Source organism: Phalacrocorax aristotelis, chromosome 3 (assembly GCF_949628215.1).
Source record: "Phalacrocorax aristotelis chromosome 3, bGulAri2.1, whole genome shotgun sequence".
In the NCBI taxonomy this organism is placed as follows: Eukaryota; Metazoa; Chordata; class Aves; order Suliformes; family Phalacrocoracidae; genus Phalacrocorax; species Phalacrocorax aristotelis.
Window position 1 is genome coordinate 11,101,601 of NC_134278.1, and position 19,297 is coordinate 11,120,897.

Below are 19,297 nucleotides of genomic sequence, written 5' to 3' on the forward strand. Positions count from 1 at the left end.
TTGAACCGGTAAGATAAACATAACCAATCCAAGCAGGTGGACTGTGTTTTTGCAACAGAGGAAAATTAAAATCATTACGGATTACGTTCTGTCTCACCCAAGGGGAAATTTCTGCTCAACCACAAATGATCACTTGAACTTGAGCATATGAGGAAGGCTTATCAGAAAATCACCAAAGGAGGGTTTTCTGTACCCTCTCACACACTGGACCATATTTGACTGTCCCCACGTGTAGGCCATCTCTGATGCTTCTGAGGAAGTCAGGAAAAGACCTAGAATACATTCAGCTTTGTGTACCCAAGGTAGAACTCCTGACTGTTTGTTGCAGGTTGCCAGCTGAAGCAAGGGATTCAATTATACTCAGGCTCCTGGGTTGAAGAATAGATCTTATGATTACCTTGAGGGCAATGCTGATAGTCCAGTTTTCCTCAGAGCCCATGAAGGAAGAGGCTAAGCACAGGTCACAGGGATCTGAAGCTTCGGAGACAGACAGGACCAACATAATCTTACAGTACAACCTGTACACACAACGGCAGCTATAGAGCTCTGCCTGCCATCATGTTTGTTTCTGTGCTATAGTGATGAGTGGTAGGGACATGCTGCCTCTTCCTGACACTTCTGCTGCAAATGTCTGATGAAGGAAAGAAAGATTCTGATTTGCATATGCCGGGGTTGAAATAGATAAGCAGTTGTTTCGAAAAATGAATATACACATATAAGCACCCATGCATGTAGTTAAACCTTCCATCCAAGGAGAGATGAGCCTGATGCTGGTTGTTTATGTTCATGCAGTAAACTTTCTATAGAATTATTTTTCTTGGATGAAAATCAGAAACAACCATGTCAACTCACTTCATTTTAATGTCCATTTTATTGTCATTATCTTGCCACCTCTGAGCTTTCAGCATCTCATTTTGGCATTATAAACACCTGTGTTTGCAAACCCTAGGCAACATAAATAAAAATAACATCTTGTTACAATAATATCTATAGAAGATGAGATTAGTGCAAAATGTGATACTTGCAGCTTTTCGGCTCCCCTATCTCCATACACAAACCAATAACAAATAAAGGCCACTTATCCAAAGTGTTACATCTTTTTGTGTTCATTATTGTTGTTCGTATGTCACGTGTGCACAGAAAGAAAGGATGGGCTACATGATAAGATGCTTGACTGGGTCTTGGAAGAAACAGTCACATTTTCCACACATTCCTTGTGTGACTTTGAGCAAGCCACTTAATCCTTTCATCTTCCCATCATCTGTAGTAAACTGCACCCATAATACCAAACAGTGGCAGTAACTCCTGTTCCATGGGAATTATGTGCAGACAATACCAGCCCTGATTGTGCTTAGGTACGCAAGGATACATGGCTAAAGCCACAAATATTGTGTATGTCTAACCTTTAAGTAAGCCTTTAAATTCCCACTTTTTGGATATGGACTGCAGATCTTCTAAAGAGCACCATCCCATGTGGTAGGCTCCATAAATAGCAAACAGAGATTGTTTCCAAAACATCGTAATCAGAGAAATAATATTACCCTCATTTTCAGATAAGTAGGTGAGATGCAGCTCCTTTAAGAAGCTTGCCTGACATCAGATGAAGAGCCTAGGGCAGTGATGGGAAGTTAACCTAGAGCTTCTGAGCTCATCAGTCCTTTAAATACATGCTGTCCATCAGGGTACACAGGGAGGGAGAACAAGGTGGCATCCCAAGAATTTTGCGTTATAGGATTCAGGAGGGAAAACTGTTCCTTCATTGACCTGTATTGGAAGCTCCAGTTAAAAGCAGTAGAAGGAAATCCTTCTAAACACTGTTTAAACTAAGGATTTAGAAGATAAGCAGCAACTGTCTGGTTGGTCCCATTACCCTACCTAACACTTGGGGAAAAAAAACGACTCTCTGTAGCTGCTGGTATCACTACTCAGAGGAACAGAAGGGGTGGCATTGCAGAATGAGGTTGTAATCAGATACACAGCCCTGAGATGGGCTGGAAGAGGCCTGGAGGATCAAGTGACCCTGTTCCAGGGGCACAGTGTTAGGCACAGATCTGCAGAAGAAATGCTGACAGGAAGTTGACCTGAGTGACATTCGGTACTTTCAGACACAACCAGACATTTTAGGGAGTAACACCTAGACCTTTTTAGCCTACAACAGGACAGGTCTTACCCTGGAACAATCTGGACAAATGGAAAGAAAACAACATATAATGTCTCTCTTTCCCCTAGAGCTAGAGAAAAAAGGTTGAGCCTCAGGTTAATGGGAAACAACAGTGACTGCAGTGTGTTAGGTGTGGGTGAGAGCACAGCCTTTTTTGTGCTGTGCCTTTAGAATCATGGAGATGGGTGGAAATGGCAGTGGTGGGAAATGTACGAGAACTGAGATCTCACCACCTTCCTGCACACTGCTCCAAGGTTGCACTGCCCTCCTGGTGAAGAAATTTTCCTGAAGTCCAGCCTGAACATCTCAAGCCATAACTTGTGGCTGTTGACCCTAGTTGCCACTACAAAGAAGAGCCTGGCTTTGTTGTCTTCACAACTCCCTCATGAACAGCAGAGCTCAATACTGGCCGCAGTATTTCAGGTCTGTCCTTACCAGTATTAAGTCCAAAGGGACAGAATAGTTCCTTGATCTGTTGGCCACATTGCCCCTAATATAGCCCAGTATGTGGTTTCATTAATTCACAGTGAGAGTATCTTGCTGGCACATATGCTGTAGATTTTTTTTTCTTTTGTGCTCATTTCATCACAGGAGAAGTTATTTGTCTTTGGGGGAATTACAGGAAGGGTGTTAGGTGACTGTCGGTACTTAAGTGATATTGCCTGTGTCCTCACCATGAATGGGTAGATCCCAGGTGAAAAGTTGTATCGAGTCTGGCTGGAGTGGAGTTAATTTTCCCCACAGCAGCCCTCATAGTGCTGTGCTTTGTGTCAGTAGCTAGGAAGGTGTTGATAACACACCAGTGTTTTGGCTACTGCTGAGCAGTGCTTGCACAGCATCAAGGCTGTCTCTCCAACATTTTCCCCCCTCGCCAGTACGCTGGGGTTGGTCAAGATCTTGGGACAGAATATAGTCAGGAGAGCTGACCCCAACTGACCAAAGGGATATTCCATACCATATGACGTCCTCTCAGCAATAAAAGCTAGGAGAAAGGAGGAGGAAGCAGGGGCATTCGTTATTTACGATGTTTGTCTTCTGGACCTACTGCTATGTGTACTGAAGCCCTGCTTCCCAGGAAGTGGCTGGACATCGCCCGCTGATGGGAAGTAGAGAATAAAACCTTTGTTTTCTTTTTGCCTCTGTGCATGGTCTTTGGGTTTGTTTTTGCTTTTATTAAACTGCCTTTATCTTGACCCACGAGGTCTTTTTTCCCCATCTCGTTTTCTCCCCCAGCCCTGTTCTGCTGAGAAGGGGAGTGATACAGCAGCTTGGTGGCACCAGGCGTCCAGCCAAGGCCAACCCACCACAAAAGTGCACTCTCAACTGAGTCAAGTAACTGAGCTTTAAAGCATTTCTCGGCTCACGTCAGAGGTTTTTCTACAGGAGATGTAGGATGTTTGGGGCTGAAATGGGGTGGAACCATGTACTGAGACAGAGAAAGGACCGTTGTGACTGTGCACCTGGGACTGGAAGGAGCAAGGGAAAAACACGCTCCCAGAGAGAACACCTGAGTAGAAAAGGGTTTTTTGTTGTGAACATGATGTGCCAATGCTTTATTTATTTGAGAAGCTCACTGGCCACAGTGGACAGAACTAGGTGGAAATAATTAAAGGCATTGCCAGGAATAGCTTAGGGTCACAGCCTGCTGTAGGAATAATATTCTACTGTCAGTCTTTTGTTGCCTGTTAGCTTGAAATATAAGAGCTAAGATTTTGATTAACACCTCTTCTTGGGATGGAAAATTCAAAAGCACATATTCTTTTGGAATCTGTATGTAATCTGCCAAGGCAGGGCTTCAAATGAGAAAAACATGTCCCCCACATTTTAAGAAAATGTGGGGAGTCATGGCTGTAGTCTCTCTCAGCTAGACGTTTTGGTGACACTTTCATTCTACTCCTTCTCCCTTACAGAAAATACTTTCTGAGCCTTGAAAACCAAGGTGCTGTGATAAACCATGAGGGCAGGCAGCAGTATGCCAGGAGGATGTTATCTCAGTTTTCATCCCTGGTGGTCGGAGCAACTTCCAGGAGCAACTGGAGATGTAAAGTGACTCTCTGTAAAAAGCGAGGGTGGCACCTGAAGCGAACCAGTGGGAAATAAAGAATGATGCCACTGAAAATGAACAGGATGATGTAGAGGATCTCAATTTGGGGTTGATCAATGATGGGAGCTAACACCAAGTACACAGCCGCCATCAGCACAATTATAGGGATGATAATCGGGACCTGTGAAAGCAAAACATCAGCATAAAGATTCACGTAATCCTGGGCCACTCTGTGTCTGGATAACCCTGACATTTGTGCAGAAGGCTTTTTATATAAAACCCTGCTGCAGCCTGAGTTATTACCCAGAAATCTGAATTAATCCAGACATCCAGTTTTCCAGCCCACCCCCACTCCAAGGTTGAACATCCCTGAAAGAGCTACATCACTGCCACACACCTTAGCCCCTGGTCCTCTATGCCTTCCTAGACCTGAAGATGCAAACTGCTGGTTTTAGTGCCAGGTCTGCTCTTGCTCTCCCTACTACCCTGCATCCAAAAGCTGAGCTTTAGACAAAACTCATAACAATGTGCACAAATCACATAACTGAATCTTAACACCCTTGGGCAAAAATGTTTATTCACATGTTGACAGATAAGTGGACAGGCAACCTTGGAGGCTATTTCTAGAAGTCTGGTCATAAAGCATTTAAATTTGAAGGGACCTTCCTTCAAGGGCTGGTGAATGTACAAGACAAAATGATTCCACAAGAAGGTGGAAAACTGAATGTTCTAGCTGAGATTTTCCAATTTTTACTTTTGTGCCTTTTGTTCAACACACAGGTACTGATATAGACCAAAGGAAATGTTGTTCATGGTTATCTGTAAGAGTATGGAGAAGACCTGCCATTGGCTTCATCTGCCTTAGTGAAATGCTCCACTCTGCTCCCTCTACACTGTGCTCTAACACTTTTGGCACAATGCTAATAAAAATGATTGTTTTCAAACCAAGGGAAATCTTACCCTAAATATAAACCTGCAACATGCATACAGATTCTGCAGAACATGAGCCATACATTGTCAGTTGACCTGGAACCTTCAGACATGAGCTGCTTCTAGTTAAGGAAACAGTTAGGCCATCAAGCCAAAGGCTGCAGCAGGCTGACATCCTCAGAGGACTGACCTGCAGGACTGTGGGAGTTTTATACAGCGTATGAAACACTATTGCAGAAACCGAACTTCTCTTCCTTAAAGCCCATTCAGCCAACAACTTGGGTGAACGTCCTCATCCGGCATCCTAATTTCAAGACAGAGCCACAGAAGCCAGTGACAGGAAGACTTAATAGAGCACTGCTCTTCTCCTTCATGCTAAGCCCCATGGGACACTTGATACTTCTTCACACAGCCTGGCAGGAATCTCTCTCCTGGAGGAACCCCTTGAAAACCAGCATGTTCATTCAGCTTGTCTCGGGGAAAAGTCACCGTTCTGCATTCATAGCTTATGACCCCCCTGTTCCTAGGAATTTTTTCTGTAAAAATATTTCCCTCAGTCACTGAGGAAGCACTGCAGCTCAACTTGCTCATGGGTCCGGGGGAAGAACAGGTAACTCCTGATTTCCCTCCACTTAGCTGTTTTGTGGGGAACAAACTTGTCCCCTGGCCATTTCAAAGGACTTGGGGAATTCTGGCTGAGTTTTCTGGCCTCTGCAAGGCGCCTACACCTGGGCTGCTCTCTGAGGAGTGAGACTGAGCTCTGAGAGCATGAACAGGTGAGTGCATTGTTGATCAGAATCATCCTTCATTTTCCTCTTAAATCTCTAAGAAATAAAAGAGGATATCGTATATATGTTTTCCACAGTGAGGGGGCAGTGCATTATTAACTTCTCAAGACAGAGTATTCAGCCTTGACTTATGCCTGTGTATTCACACTGTCTTGCCCCTCATTGACCTTGCTGACAAAACATGAAATTAAGAAAGGAAGGAGAACCACACTAAATCTGTAAGCAACCCAGCCCAGTGCTTCTTGTTTCCTCATAATGCTCTTTTAGTCATTTAGGCAATAAAGGAAAAGAGTTTGAGGGTTTTTCGTTATTACATCACCTTGTAAGATCTTGGCAATTCTGGTTTCTTGATTTTTAAATACAGGAGACCAGAAATAGTCATGCCATAGAAAAGCCATGCTATAAAACTGAAAGAAAAAAAAAATTAAAAAAAGACATCATAAAATTTGTGGTGAGGTCTTCCAGGAATATCAGTCCTGCCTTCCATATCCCAGATGTTCATACCTCCAATTAAAAAGGAGAATATTGATATGAATTTAGTAGTTCTTCCATTGATTTCCATTTCAGGACAAACAATGAGAACTTTAGAATGATCTGAATATTACAGATTCATTTCAATAAAAGGATCAATCACATCCAGTTAAGTATATAGTGACAGAAGCATTCATGCATTTCAGAGATGCTGGTTCCTAAGCTCTTTCCTTCTTTTTCTTCCCCTGGCCTCCCCTCACAATATTCATTAGAAAGCAATAGCCCAGGCTCAAAAAATATTAAAAGAAAATACTTCTAAAACAATGTCAAAAACCAGGACTACAGGGGATGCAAACAGAAACACTACACATACATACCTGAAAAAGTTCACGATACTGGTGAAGCTTCCTGATATTATCATTATTAAAGACATAGCAGATGTAAACAGTAGAGCAGGGGAGGGCGTGAGGCATCGCACATGAGCCATAGACAGAATGTCTGGCTGAAAGCCAAAGCAAAACAATATAGCATCATATCAGGTACCTGGAGATCCTTATTCATCCCCCTCAGCTGCTGGTGGGAGCTCTGCCTGCAGCCAGAGCCACTATTAATCACCAAATAAGCATCATAATATAAAAGCAGTTCAGCTCTGAGGAGTGTAAACATGGAAATCCCCCTCAAGGATATTTTTATCGTGTCTCACTGATTTCATATCATACATGCTCAGTTTAGGCAGGCAAGATGAGGTTTTCAAACTACCAGTGTGACAGACTAAGGCTCAGTCAAATCAGATCTTTCCTGATCATCATCAGGACCTTGTGCACAGTCCCACTCTTCTGCCACCTGTTACGTCTCTTTGGGACTTGACTTCCCTTGGGCTGACTGGAAAATGAGACAAGGACTACTCCTGAAACATTTATGCAACAACCAAAAGCAAACCAGGATTTGCTCCAGAACATGGAGAGAATTATTAGACTTTTTATTGCTTGGTTCATTGGGAAAGTTTAATGAGGAAGTCTTTTCTTTCCAACCAAAATAGCATGCAAGCACTTCTGCTAGAGCTGAGTGTCTGAGAAATGGTGTTGGCATTCAGCTCTTAGTCTGGTATGGTCAAATTCAGACCATCTGTGAACTGCTCAGCACAGAGCTTGCCACAATACAGCAGACTGTCATCAGTAAGAGAAGCTGTGGAATCAGTAACCACCAAAACCAGTAACCACCAACCAGTCATCTCCGCCAACCTGGCCATTCATCTACATAAAAGATTCCCTCCCGTGTACAAAAAGTGGAACTGGTGCAGGGTGGTATCCTTCGCACCTGAGAGCAGAAATGCCAGATGGTGTGGGAAGGAAGGACCAAAGAAGCAGGTAGGTCCATGAGGAACACAACATGCCTGCTCAAAATAGAGGAGGACAAATGCAGCTCAGCTGAAGCACTGAGAGGGAAAAGAAGTGTGGGTAGGTGTGTGGGGCTGTGTCTGTGAGTGAGAGGGACCACATCAGCTGCTCGAGTGAGGCAGTGGCCTGGAGGGATTGCATGCCCAGTTACCAGCAACTGGTGAAAGTGGGATCCAGGGGCAGCTACTGGGCAGACTGGAAGTCTGAGCCCCACTGCTGGAGGCACCCACATTGTACATATATTTTTATATCTATTTCCCACTAACAGACCCCTGCTCAGCCAAAGAGAGGAACAAGATGAGACCCTTGGTGCTGTTTGTGCTAGTGTTTGTGTGAGCGCTGAGTGTGTCTGCATGTGTAGATCTGTGTGGCCTGCTCTCTGTATATGTATATATACATATATCTCTCTGTATGTATGCATGTATATATAAGTTCTATAGCTGTGTTTGTAGATGTGTGCTTATTGGGAACACATGCTCAATTTACCAGTTGGACCAGAGAGCATGGGGTGCAGCAGCCTGACCTCTGCTGGGCTACCAGATTAGGCCCCACCTAACAAAACCAGTTAAAAACCCCAGCTAGGGTAGATGTAAGGCTTGGTGTCACCTTTTAATTGCTATGAAGATTGAAGAGCAGAGATATCCTCCACTGTATCTGAACTGGACTAGCCCATGGGAAAGCTGGAATACCTCTTAGACCAACTTGCATAGTCAGTATTGCCCGCAAAGGCAGCTTGCCTGTGCTGGGCTACCTTCCCAGTGTGAGCAAGGGCGCCTTACCACACACAAGCACGGCCAGGTCTCCCTTCCCTGGCAGATATATTGGCTAGGTCACCCCAAAGCCGGCGCCAGGTGCTCCAATACAGCAGTATTTCAGTTGTTAATTTCACAGCTGTTCTTAAAATTCAGGCTAGATGTACTTATGTGTCCTCTGAAATTACATAGCTGAAGAAGAAAGTCAGGCAGCAACATATACATTACATTTGAAAAAGATGGGAAGAAAGTATTTGAGCAAGACACAAACCACTGAAGAGCTATCACTCTACCAGTTCATCATACACCGTGTTTTCCTCTCTGCTTTAGTGTCACAAGAAGGTAAAGTGCCTCAAAGCAAGCCAGACCCCCTTTTATTTGTCCTTACCATATGGCCTTCCCTTGCAGCGATGTAGCACACACGGCCCCCACTAAAGAACGTGCCATTCGATGAACCAAACGTAGACAGTGCCACTGACAGGGAGATGAGCCAGGCCCAATTGCCCAGGACTTTGTCCCTGAGGTGGGAAAAAGTTCACAGCATAACTTCCAGCTCATAGATCTATCAAATACTCATCATAGAACCAGACAGGTTTCTTTCCTCCATTATTCTCACTGATTTTTTTTCCCAAAGGTTTTCTAATGATTTAAAGCCTTCTTCCAGTTCCCATAATATTTAGTCACTTGTAACTTTGGCTTGTCCAGAAAAGGCAGCTTTTCTTCTTGCCTGGTGTATGTATATCTACATCCATGTACATTGCAATGATGTACAAAGCTTTCACAGACGCTGTGGCACGAGTCCTGCAGATATTGCTATTACAACCAACAATATTAGCTTGGAAATTGCAGAAAAACTGTTCCCACCAGACCTGAAGAAATATCCTGCATTATAACCTCTTCCCCAATATGCATAAGAATTTAATCCTTTAATATCATATGCACGTATTTCTGCTACTCTGTGAATCAGGCTTAAGCCAAAGCAATCATCTGAATTTCAGAAGTTTGGTTCTACAAGATGTTCAGACATTTATGGTTTGCTTTCTCCATAACAGAAGATGTAGCAGGGTTACAAATAGAGTTTGAGGTAAATATTTGGAAGATAGGATAATCTTCTCACCTAAAAGTGAAGCTTGCTTTCTGGAATGAAGCAGCATGAAGAATATTGAGTAATAAATGCTGGTGTTTTGGGTAATTATCACATACATGTACACATACACAAACACACTGTTCATCCAATTCGCAAAAATCCAAATTCAAAAGTTTTTTAGAACACTTTATACTTCCATCTGAATTGTATGGCAGGAGCTTGCTTATCTACCACAATAATTTTTAAAATGTAGTTTAGAAGCTTAATATCTGCATTATGGTCCTTCAGGCTTCAAGTTATCAAGCTACTTGCAACAACCAGATCTAAAATTTTTCCCTTTTGCAAAATGATGGAATCTGGGCGTCTCCCATGATCATGTGACTCCATAGCCTCAAGATCTCAAGGGAAAACAACATATATCACAAAATTAAGAATAAAATCTGTAGATTGGTGCTTTGCTGTTGGGACCTGAAAATGAACTAGAGGGGCTACTGAGAGTAACTTCTTACAAGCAAACTGAGATCTGCAGTTGCTCTTAAATCACTGGCACCAAAGAAATGCTGGGGAGGGTTTCATGAGCTCCTTTTGTGTTTGCATCTCTCACCACTGAACAATGTTTCTCTCTAGCAGTTTTCTTCTTATATAGGGAATAAATGCATTTAAATGTGATGCGTCCTCCTCTGGCTTCTTTATACTCCTCCTGTCCTTTCTTAATGGCCTGAATAGCTGCTTTTCTGGCTCATGAACCACAGCCATTACACCCTCCTCAGCCTGTGTCTACCCACCTGTCCTCTGAGCTTTTGAGCACATAGCTTTCTGGTTGCTAGTTCAATGTTTCTTCCTAACTTGCACTCTCAGGGTGAAAAGGTTAGTCAGGCAGGAAAAGAAGATGTGTTAAAAAGGAGGAAGCTCACAAATAACTTGTTAATCAGGAATGATGGGAAAGGAAGCGCTGAGAAAGTTCATGACACTGCAGCTTAGTGAAGCTTTGTAACCTGTTCAAAAGGCTATTGGAGAACACATCTAGTCAGAGCTCGGTCAGGTCTTCCAACTGGAGATCTTGTGAAATGCACACAGAAGCAAAGCTCTGATGACTTTTTAGAAGAGGATGAGCAGCAACATAATCTCTGGATATACTGTGTCATTTTTTCTGCCAGGTGATTCATTTAGGGCTATCATGGATTCTGTGTCTTCAGAAATATTTAGACTGGATGTTCTGGTGGAAGATCATCTGTTTAGAAGCTGATGGTGCCTACATCTCTCATGATGGACCCTTCCTTCTCTTCCTAAAATCTTTGTCTTGCACAGAGCCTATTTGATATCACCAAACACTTCAGGCTGATGGTAGGTACAAATAGTTTCTGTGCAACTCTGGAAAAGCACAAGCCAACTTAAAGATACAATTACCAAAGGCTACCCAACCTATGTACAGCACTTCTCCTTCTCAAAGGTGTTGTTGAGATCAGCATCATTTTCAATTTCCCCACAGATGGACAAACTGAACCAAAAGTCTCTGGTCTGGTCTAATTTCCAGCTGCCGAGCAGACAGAATTCACCCAGTTGGCTTCTGTCTCACTCCCAAACCGCTGCGTCTGCATTAGTGGGGCAGCGCATTGTCCTCTCCACTTTTCTGGAAATATCTAACATGTGGGGCACCTCCCAGTCCCCAGGCCTGGATATTCACCCTTGCTGCATCCTCACTGTTGGTGCAGAGATGCTCCTGGTGTGCACATTATCCCCTCGTTACGGCCACTTTCCATGGGGAAAAACATGAGCTGTAGAGGAGCCACAGGTTCCCAGTGGGAATGAATGGGAATGGGGAGTAAGGAGTGTGCTGCAGAGCACTCCATCTTGGCAGCCTATGCGCACCTTGGAGACCATGGGCCAGACGGGGCTGGTCAGCCTTGACCTTTGGTGGGGGAAGGCCATACACTGCCCTGAAGGTGACAGGGCGGGGACTGGCAACATGCTTCCCTGTAACATGGCCTGACAGGTCTTCCTGGCCTGACCAATGCAATGCTGTTTTTCCCACTGGGAATAGCACCTAAACCTCCTGAAACTCAGGAGACAACCCATATTTTACAGGACTGCATTGGCTGTATTGCCACAAGCAGAGCTCACCCCCAAGTGACGGCCACAGCTCCTGAAGACAGCAGTTCAGATGGAGTCATGGCTGCTAAGTAGCTCACGTTTACCAGCACATACAGGCATGTAACCAAAGGAATGGCAATCATCACAGCTCTGGGAAGGGTGACCTGGAAAAGGCATGACAGGACTGTTAGATGCAGCACATTTATGTCTGCACTTGGCTTTTTTTGTTTTGTGTTTGCCACCACCCACGTCTCTCATTCAAACTCCTTCGCTCGCTAAGCTTTTCCATAGAATAAGGCTTAGATCCATATTTACATGGCAGTTTTTACATGTCTCCCAAAGATGTCAGGCAAACAATAAGGTTGTACATTTCAAAAGCTAGTCTTTAAAAGAATTTCCCAACAAAAAAGCCCCAAATGTTATTCAAAAGACTTTGGTTCATAGCTGCCCAAAATGTCTGTTGCATACTTCTTCATTATTTTAATATTGATTTGTTACTAGTGTGTTATCTCTCCTGGAGTGCTGCATCTTCCCATGAACTTCCCACTGACATGGATGAAGTACCAGTTTGTGTTGCATCACAGTTAACTGCTCTAAGGGCTAAATCAAAGCTGGGCAGCATAAGGGAAATCTGCTCTAGGAAGGAATTCTTTTTTTCTTCCTAATGAAAGAATCTTGGAACTTCATGGACCATTTTCAGGCTTAATATGATCAGCAAACACTACCTTATGCAGCTGAAAGCACTGGAAAAAAGCAAATAGTAGGGTGATCACAGAGCAATTGTATACATCTAAGAACCTGAAATACCAATTTTTGCATTCCCTATTCCCACCATAGGACAGGACACAGCAATTCCTTTTGTTGTTGCCTCTGCCCTGCAACAGCCTGAATATCAGTATTTACGGTCCCATGGAAGAGAGCACTACATGACCCTAGGATCTTTGCTGCCATTTAGATTAATATTTAACTGTGTACTTTGATTTAATCTGTAAAATCTTGTGTGCAGCACGGCTAGAAAGCACACTCTATACACTCTGCACTCACACAGCTCTTTCTAAAAGAGGGTTGTTCACTGCTCTAGTGTCTGATCTGTGGAAAGAGGTAATATGGCACAGAGAGGGCTGATGTGAATGCAGGTGAGCTACTTCAGTGCCTACTATAGCACGGACAGAACAATGCCTAAAAAGTAGACATTGAAAGACAAGGGTTATTCAGAGAGTTAAATTCCCTCTCCAGTGAGGCTTGGCTTGCTCTGAAGTTCCCCCTCCATGCAATGAGGAGAGACAAGTGGTTTTTTGATGCATACATTATGGATCAAATCTTTTAGGGAATATGTCATGTTAAGAAACCTGTATGGATTAAAACAGTGAGAGCTTTTCTGCATAAATATAGGTGCTACAGTGAGATCTTCTAAACACTAAGACAAAATTTCATCCCCAAACCATCCAAGTGCTGCCTAACAGCTTTTTTTCCAGTCAATAGTGCTTTCTTGTAGGTAGGCTGTTATTTTGCTTAGGGACTCATTTTTATCCTTTCTGGACACACGCTCAGGTGTCTTGCCCCAGAAGACAGAACAAACCAAGAGGAAAGCTCAGTAGTCTTTCCTCCATGCTCTAATCCCTTGATTACCCCTCTTAACACAATCATAGATAGAATCAAACATATTAGCAGCAGGATTGAGTAAGTAAAACCCAGCTCACTCACTCACCTCAGGCTTCTTCAGTTCCTCAGTTACATAGTTCAGGTTGTTCCACCCATCATAGGACCAGAGTCCCTGGTAAAACGCCACTCCAACTGCCCCAATACCTGCAGTCGTGTTTTGAAAAGCATTTTGAAAACTCTGAGTTTGTCCATTGGCAAGCAGCACCAATCCACCCACCACAATCACCAGTAAAGCCAAGAGTTTGGCAGCTGTAAAAATGTTCATAACAGACGTCGCCAGCCTCACGTTGAGACAGTTGATGATAGTTAAAAGCAGGATGCAGGCAGCAGCTGTGCATTTGATGACAACCTGTGGAGATGAGCATCCTGGGTAGAATGGCGCAACGGCGTATTCAGCAAAGCTCAGACAGACAGCTGCCAAACCAGCTGGTCTCACCAGGATAACAGAAGTGTAGGCAAAAAGGAAAGCAGGAAAAGAACCAAAAATCCTCAAGATGTAAATATATTCTCCTCCAGACTCTTTAATTATGGTTCCAAGCTCAGCATACGACAAGGCTCCAAACATGGCCAGGAGACCACATGCTGTCCAGATAAGCAGGCTGCTGGCAGGGCTCCCCATATGATGTAGCACCCACTCGGGGGACATAAAGATCCCCGAGCCTATCATAGTGCCTGCAATTAATGACACTCCACTAATCAGGCCGACCTCTTGCTTCAGTCTCAATTTCTCCTTCCCTTCACTCAGATCTGCGGATGAACGAGGTGAAACTGTTGTCTTCCTTTTCCTCATTGTGGAAATGTTAGGAGATGATGTTGTTGTTAGGAGATAATATGGAATAAGACTGAGGCCTTTGAATAAGGGCTACCTCAGGCTTTTAGGGTTAAGTTAATAATTACAAAAGTTATGCTGAATGCTGTCAAGAAATACAAACTTACGTTCCATGTTTCGCATTCTTCATGACCCGTCTTATCTTGGTACTTTGTCATGGTTCAAATCCTGTCAAGACTGATTACCTTTGAAACTTATTGCAAGCACGGTAATGGATAGCATTCAGCACCACCTCAGAATCACTCAGCACCTTACTGGACTGTGCCTGATTACCACTCCTTTAAATTATGCTTCAAATGACATCTGAAATAAGGAACAGGTAAGCAAAATCCCCATGCGAATCTGTAGTTTATTCTGTGATTATAGGTCAATGATCAAGCACCTACTTTAGTACTCTATTGTATTCCCCACTATAAAACAATCAAAAAACCAAGTCTGTCACCCAACATGCTACAGCTCAATGAGGAATGTTTCCAGTGCCTTAATCAAAGACGCAGAAATGTTCTGCTAAAAACAGTCCAGAGACTGCTTTTTTGCTCAATAGTAGGGGGCAATTCTGTTTTTCTCAAATTTCAGGAAGTGCAGGAGAAGAGTGAAAAGGCTGTCATTACATTTTTAAGGGCCCTTTTCACCAACATACATGAGGTATGGACATTCTTACCAGACCGTGATCGTCAGAGGACTTTGTCGCTGCTCATCATATACACATTTCACTGCACACCCAAGAGAAACATAGAGGTACAAGCTTTTGGGAATGCCTCTGACTTAGATACCTAACACATAAAATTTCAGACTTTGGGAAGGGTTCTGCTATAAATCTGAATATTGTGAGAGTGCATGAGGGTGTATTTTGTGATCTGTGATATGTATGAAGTATTGAGCATAAAGGAATGTCCATATGGATTCCTTTGAACTTAAACTAAACTTTACTGACTGCAACTGTAAAGGAGAGTTACTGTCCTTGGTGGTCTCTTGCAGACTTCTGTTGTGATAAGTACCAGAAAACAGGAGTGGGATCTTCCTCGGCCCTTCATGGAAACAGCAGACCTTGAATCTTCAAAACTATCTGTCCTCCTCATCCATTTGAGCTAAAAAACAGCATGAATATAAACAGAAAACTATTTTTATTGTTTGTGAAAAAATTCCTTCTCTTCTAAATAATTTTGATTTCTCTTTGCTTTCTTTCTTTTTTTTTTTTTTTTTAATTATCTTGCTAGTTTTGCAGTTTTCTGCAAGAAGTTTCTCAGCAAAACTCATGGGCCCATAAGAAAAACCACATATACAAGTAACACAATTTCTCATGCTAAAGCAAATAAAGTTGCATAAATTTTAGCATTGGGCTGAAGGCCTTTAATTTCTTCAAAGAAGCAAAAGAAAACCTCAAATAGTGTTGATAACACAGGGATGTTTTAGTTACTGCTGAGCAGTGCTGACACGGTGTCAAGACCTTTACTGCCCCTCACACCTCCTCACCAGCGAGTGGGCTGGGGGTGCACAAGGGGTTGGGAGGGGACACAGCTGGGACAGCTGACCCCAACTGACCCAAGGGATATTCCACACCATATGACATCAAGTTCAGCACATAAAGCTGGGGGAAGAAGAAGAAAGAAGGAAGTGGGGGATGTTCAAAGTGACAGCGCTTGTCTTCCCAAGTCACCGTTACACGTGATGGAGCCCTGCTCTCCTGGGGATGGCTGAACCCCTGCCTGCCCATGGGAAGGAGTTAAATGAATTCCTTGTTTTGCTTTGCTTGTGTGCGCAGCTTTTGGTTTACCTATTAAACTGTCTTTATCTCAACTCATGAATTTCCTCACTTTTACTCTCCCCTATCCCACCACGGGGCGGTGAGCGAGTGGCTGTGTGGGGCTTAGGTGCTGGCTGGGATTAAACCACAACACTCATTAAAGAGCAGGTGTTTTTACAGTATAAATGTTATTATTAGATGAAGGAAATAATAAGAAAAGTTTGGTGGGTTGTAAGAGATACTAGATACTATTCCTAATACCAACTCACTGGTATTCACTAGGAAATGGATCCCAGCTGGATTTCTTCTAATTTCAAAGTCATTTATAAAAATTCACAGCTGATTAAGCTGTAGCTTTAACAACAGTGAAAGGTTACTTTATCTGTATCAGCTAGGATTTTTAGTTCTTCCTAGCAAAGATGTGAGTTCTAAGAATAAACGTACACCCTTGTACTGCAAGGATGCAAGTTCAGGCATTTCAAGTTAATGGTTTGCAAAGTGCTTGAGAACTTGGAGGGAGGCATCCCAGTCACAGGGTATTTTGTTTTATTTATACTAAGTGATGGTGCTCTTCTTGTTAGCTGGTTTAGCTATTTGTATTCTTTTTAAAATTGCTAATCACAGTGTTAGGCGATGCTGGAATCCTTCAGAGGTCTAAAGGTCTGGTTTTTTCAGCACTACAGATACCCTACTTCTGTGTGCAACCATACACGTATTACGTATACCAATCCTAGCTGAAAACATATTCACAAAATACGGTTAAATGAATGCTAAAGGAAAACTTAATATGACTACAGGTAGTTAAGTATCCTTCTAGTAAGGTTACAGGTATTTTCCCATAACTGTTCTCCTATTTTAATGAAGGAGCTTCTTTTCTAAAGTGCAAATGCAAGCTTATTGGAGGGCCTGAAAGGATCTTTTCACACCTTTACAGCTCCTGCTCCTAGAAATAAAGAACTTTTAATCTAATCTTGTAGAAAGAATCAGGATTTATTCAGGTTTGATCATGTAAAAAAAAAAAATCTGTAAGACCACTCAGATAACAAGGATTAATTAACTGGTACAACAATAGCTTCAGCCAGTTCGTAAAGCGAGGTCTATTTTCAATCCCAGGATCATTGTTACTCAGGTCTGACTACTTCTACCTAAAGTAATAATGAACATAATTAATATGATAAGAACTCCAGGCTATTCCTGTGGAAGCTAAGGCAGTCTGATTGCTTTAGATTTTTTTTCAATTGACTTGTTCTTTTTTTTGACTGGTATCATCAGTGAGAGCAGCCATGAGGTATTTTAGTCAAACAGATTGTCACAATTATCGTTTGTCAAAACCGGCTATGTCAAAGGGCATCTCGCTGCTCCCCTTCAAAAGATGTGTATGAGCAAGAATAAAAATAAAGTACTGCTTTCTTCTTGTGCGGAGTAGCAAAACTTTGTTGCTCAAGCTGTCACATAATAAATCCCCTACCTAAACAACTCTCACTTTTCCTTTCCCTTTGACATTGCAATGGGTGGTTGCCATCTACTGGTCTCAAACAGTAAGGCAGCTTTGTCCAGTCCACCATGACTCCCTCGCCATTTGGTTTCGATATTTTGCATTACTGATTAAAAAGAAACCCTACAATAAGCATTAGTTCTTCAATATTGAGGTAACACAAATAGAGAGTATACTTGAGTTGTGAATGAAAATTCTCCTTAATGTGTTTTGGGCTATTTTTATCCCAGCAATAGTTACAAGGACAAGAGAAAGCTAAATTAAGGTAAAGGCCAACCTCAGTGGTAAGAACTAGACAAAATATGGGCAAATATTTTGAAATATTTTGAAATATTTAATTTTAGGTCCCAGGAGTGGTATTTGGAACACAGTTATGGGCTTGGCTTCCCTGCTTGGGAAAGAGTTACAAATCTCAGAATGGGGATTAAAAATAACCCACAATCTGAGGGTTGAGTGGCCAAAGCCATTGCCAGTAACTTTCTTCAGAGGTAGACATCAATACTATAATTACAAAATTGTTCAGGGATCGAGATTTTATTAAAAAAAAAAACCACAAAAACAAAACAAAAAAAAAAAAAAAAAAAAAAACAAAAAAGAACCCCACACCAAGCTGCGTGAGATTAACTAAGGGTGAGAGAATTAATCCAGGACATGTGTTCAAGGGCCTTCTCTACTTGAGAACATGGAAATCCACAAATCCAAGCTGAATACCAAAATGCAGGCTTTGAGCTGCAGTTGCAGGCAGATGTTGTTACCAGCACTTGTGATATAAATAGAGGTGCCTGCTTGAAAGAGGGAGGAAATAAAGAAAGTGGAGCTCTGAAATAGGTCTTGAGCCCAAAAGAAAAAATGGGGCAGGAGAAAGCATGTCCCAGGTGCCCTGTGTAAAACCAGAAGGAAAAAGGACTTGTTTAGAGATGTCTGCCTGGGGAAGGGGTGCCCTATAGTGTTTGACTCTAAGCCCCTCCCTCCCCATTGTGTCCTGGCTCTTCTCACATCTGAGCCCCCACCCCACACAGCTTTGGGCCTCCACCCGGCTGGAGGTGACCTGGACTCACCACGTCCTCTTGTAGTGCTGTCACCCAGGGGCCAGCAGTGCTCAGCCGCCCCCAAGGGACCAGGGCCCCTGGCATGCCTTGCAGCAAAGAAACTCTGGCTGGGACTGTAAAAAATGGCAACGTAAAGCTGCAGCTAGCAAAAAAAAAAAACAAAACCAACAACAAAAAACCAACCCAAAACCAAAACCCAGCTTGGGTTACCGGGAGCAGGGAATAAAAAAGGGCTTGCATCTTAGGATGCATGACAGCCCTAGGCTTTGCAACAAGAATAATCACTAGAATGGAGCTTGTTTAAATTTGGGCAGTAACTGCCTTTCCCTGTCATGTTACAATAGCAGCCCTGAGCCCAGGGGATTAAGAGGGAATCTAAAAAACAAGAACTTACCGTAAGCTGAGTTAGTGCTTCCTGTCTGGGTCTGCAGACAGCCTGCCACGGGGGGCCGCAGAGAGGTGAGCTCAAGGCTCCCTGCTCTCGTTCAGTAACGGCTCAGCATATTCTGGTTCTGAAACTATTAAAATCTGAAAGATTTGCTTTCGTTTTACAGATATTCTTCATGAAAATATATTTGGTTTCCCACATGTTGCCAATCAGACACTGAACATTTTGTTTAGTTATCTTACTGCATTCAGGAGGAAGCTACTAGTGTCATATGGCATGTTCTCTGTGCCGCTCTATGTGGCTGGGTATAGGGCAATAACGGTCCGACCCTTATACACTGCATGAGTATACTCTTAAATAAAAGAACTGTTACAGAAAACAGTGACGGAATAGCACAAAGTAAGAACCA

At 42.9% G+C, this 19,297-nt stretch overlaps 1 protein-coding gene across 1 annotated transcript; it reads right to left on the reverse strand.

Annotated features, from left to right (window-relative positions):
* Window positions 1-866: 866 nt before the first annotated feature.
* LOC142054320 (b(0,+)-type amino acid transporter 1-like) lies at window positions 867-14,671 on the reverse strand. The gene is made up of 6 exons (XM_075086726.1): window positions 13,430-14,671; window positions 11,752-11,885; window positions 8,932-9,061; window positions 6,772-6,896; window positions 6,243-6,330; window positions 867-4,386 (listed from the first exon to the last, which is right to left on the reverse strand). The coding sequence occupies exons 1-6, from the start codon at window positions 14,171-14,173 to the stop codon at window positions 4,153-4,155; spliced, it is 1,455 nt and encodes a 484-aa protein (XP_074942827.1). The 5' UTR covers window positions 14,174-14,671; the 3' UTR covers window positions 867-4,152.
* Window positions 14,672-19,297: the final 4,626 nt, after the last annotated feature.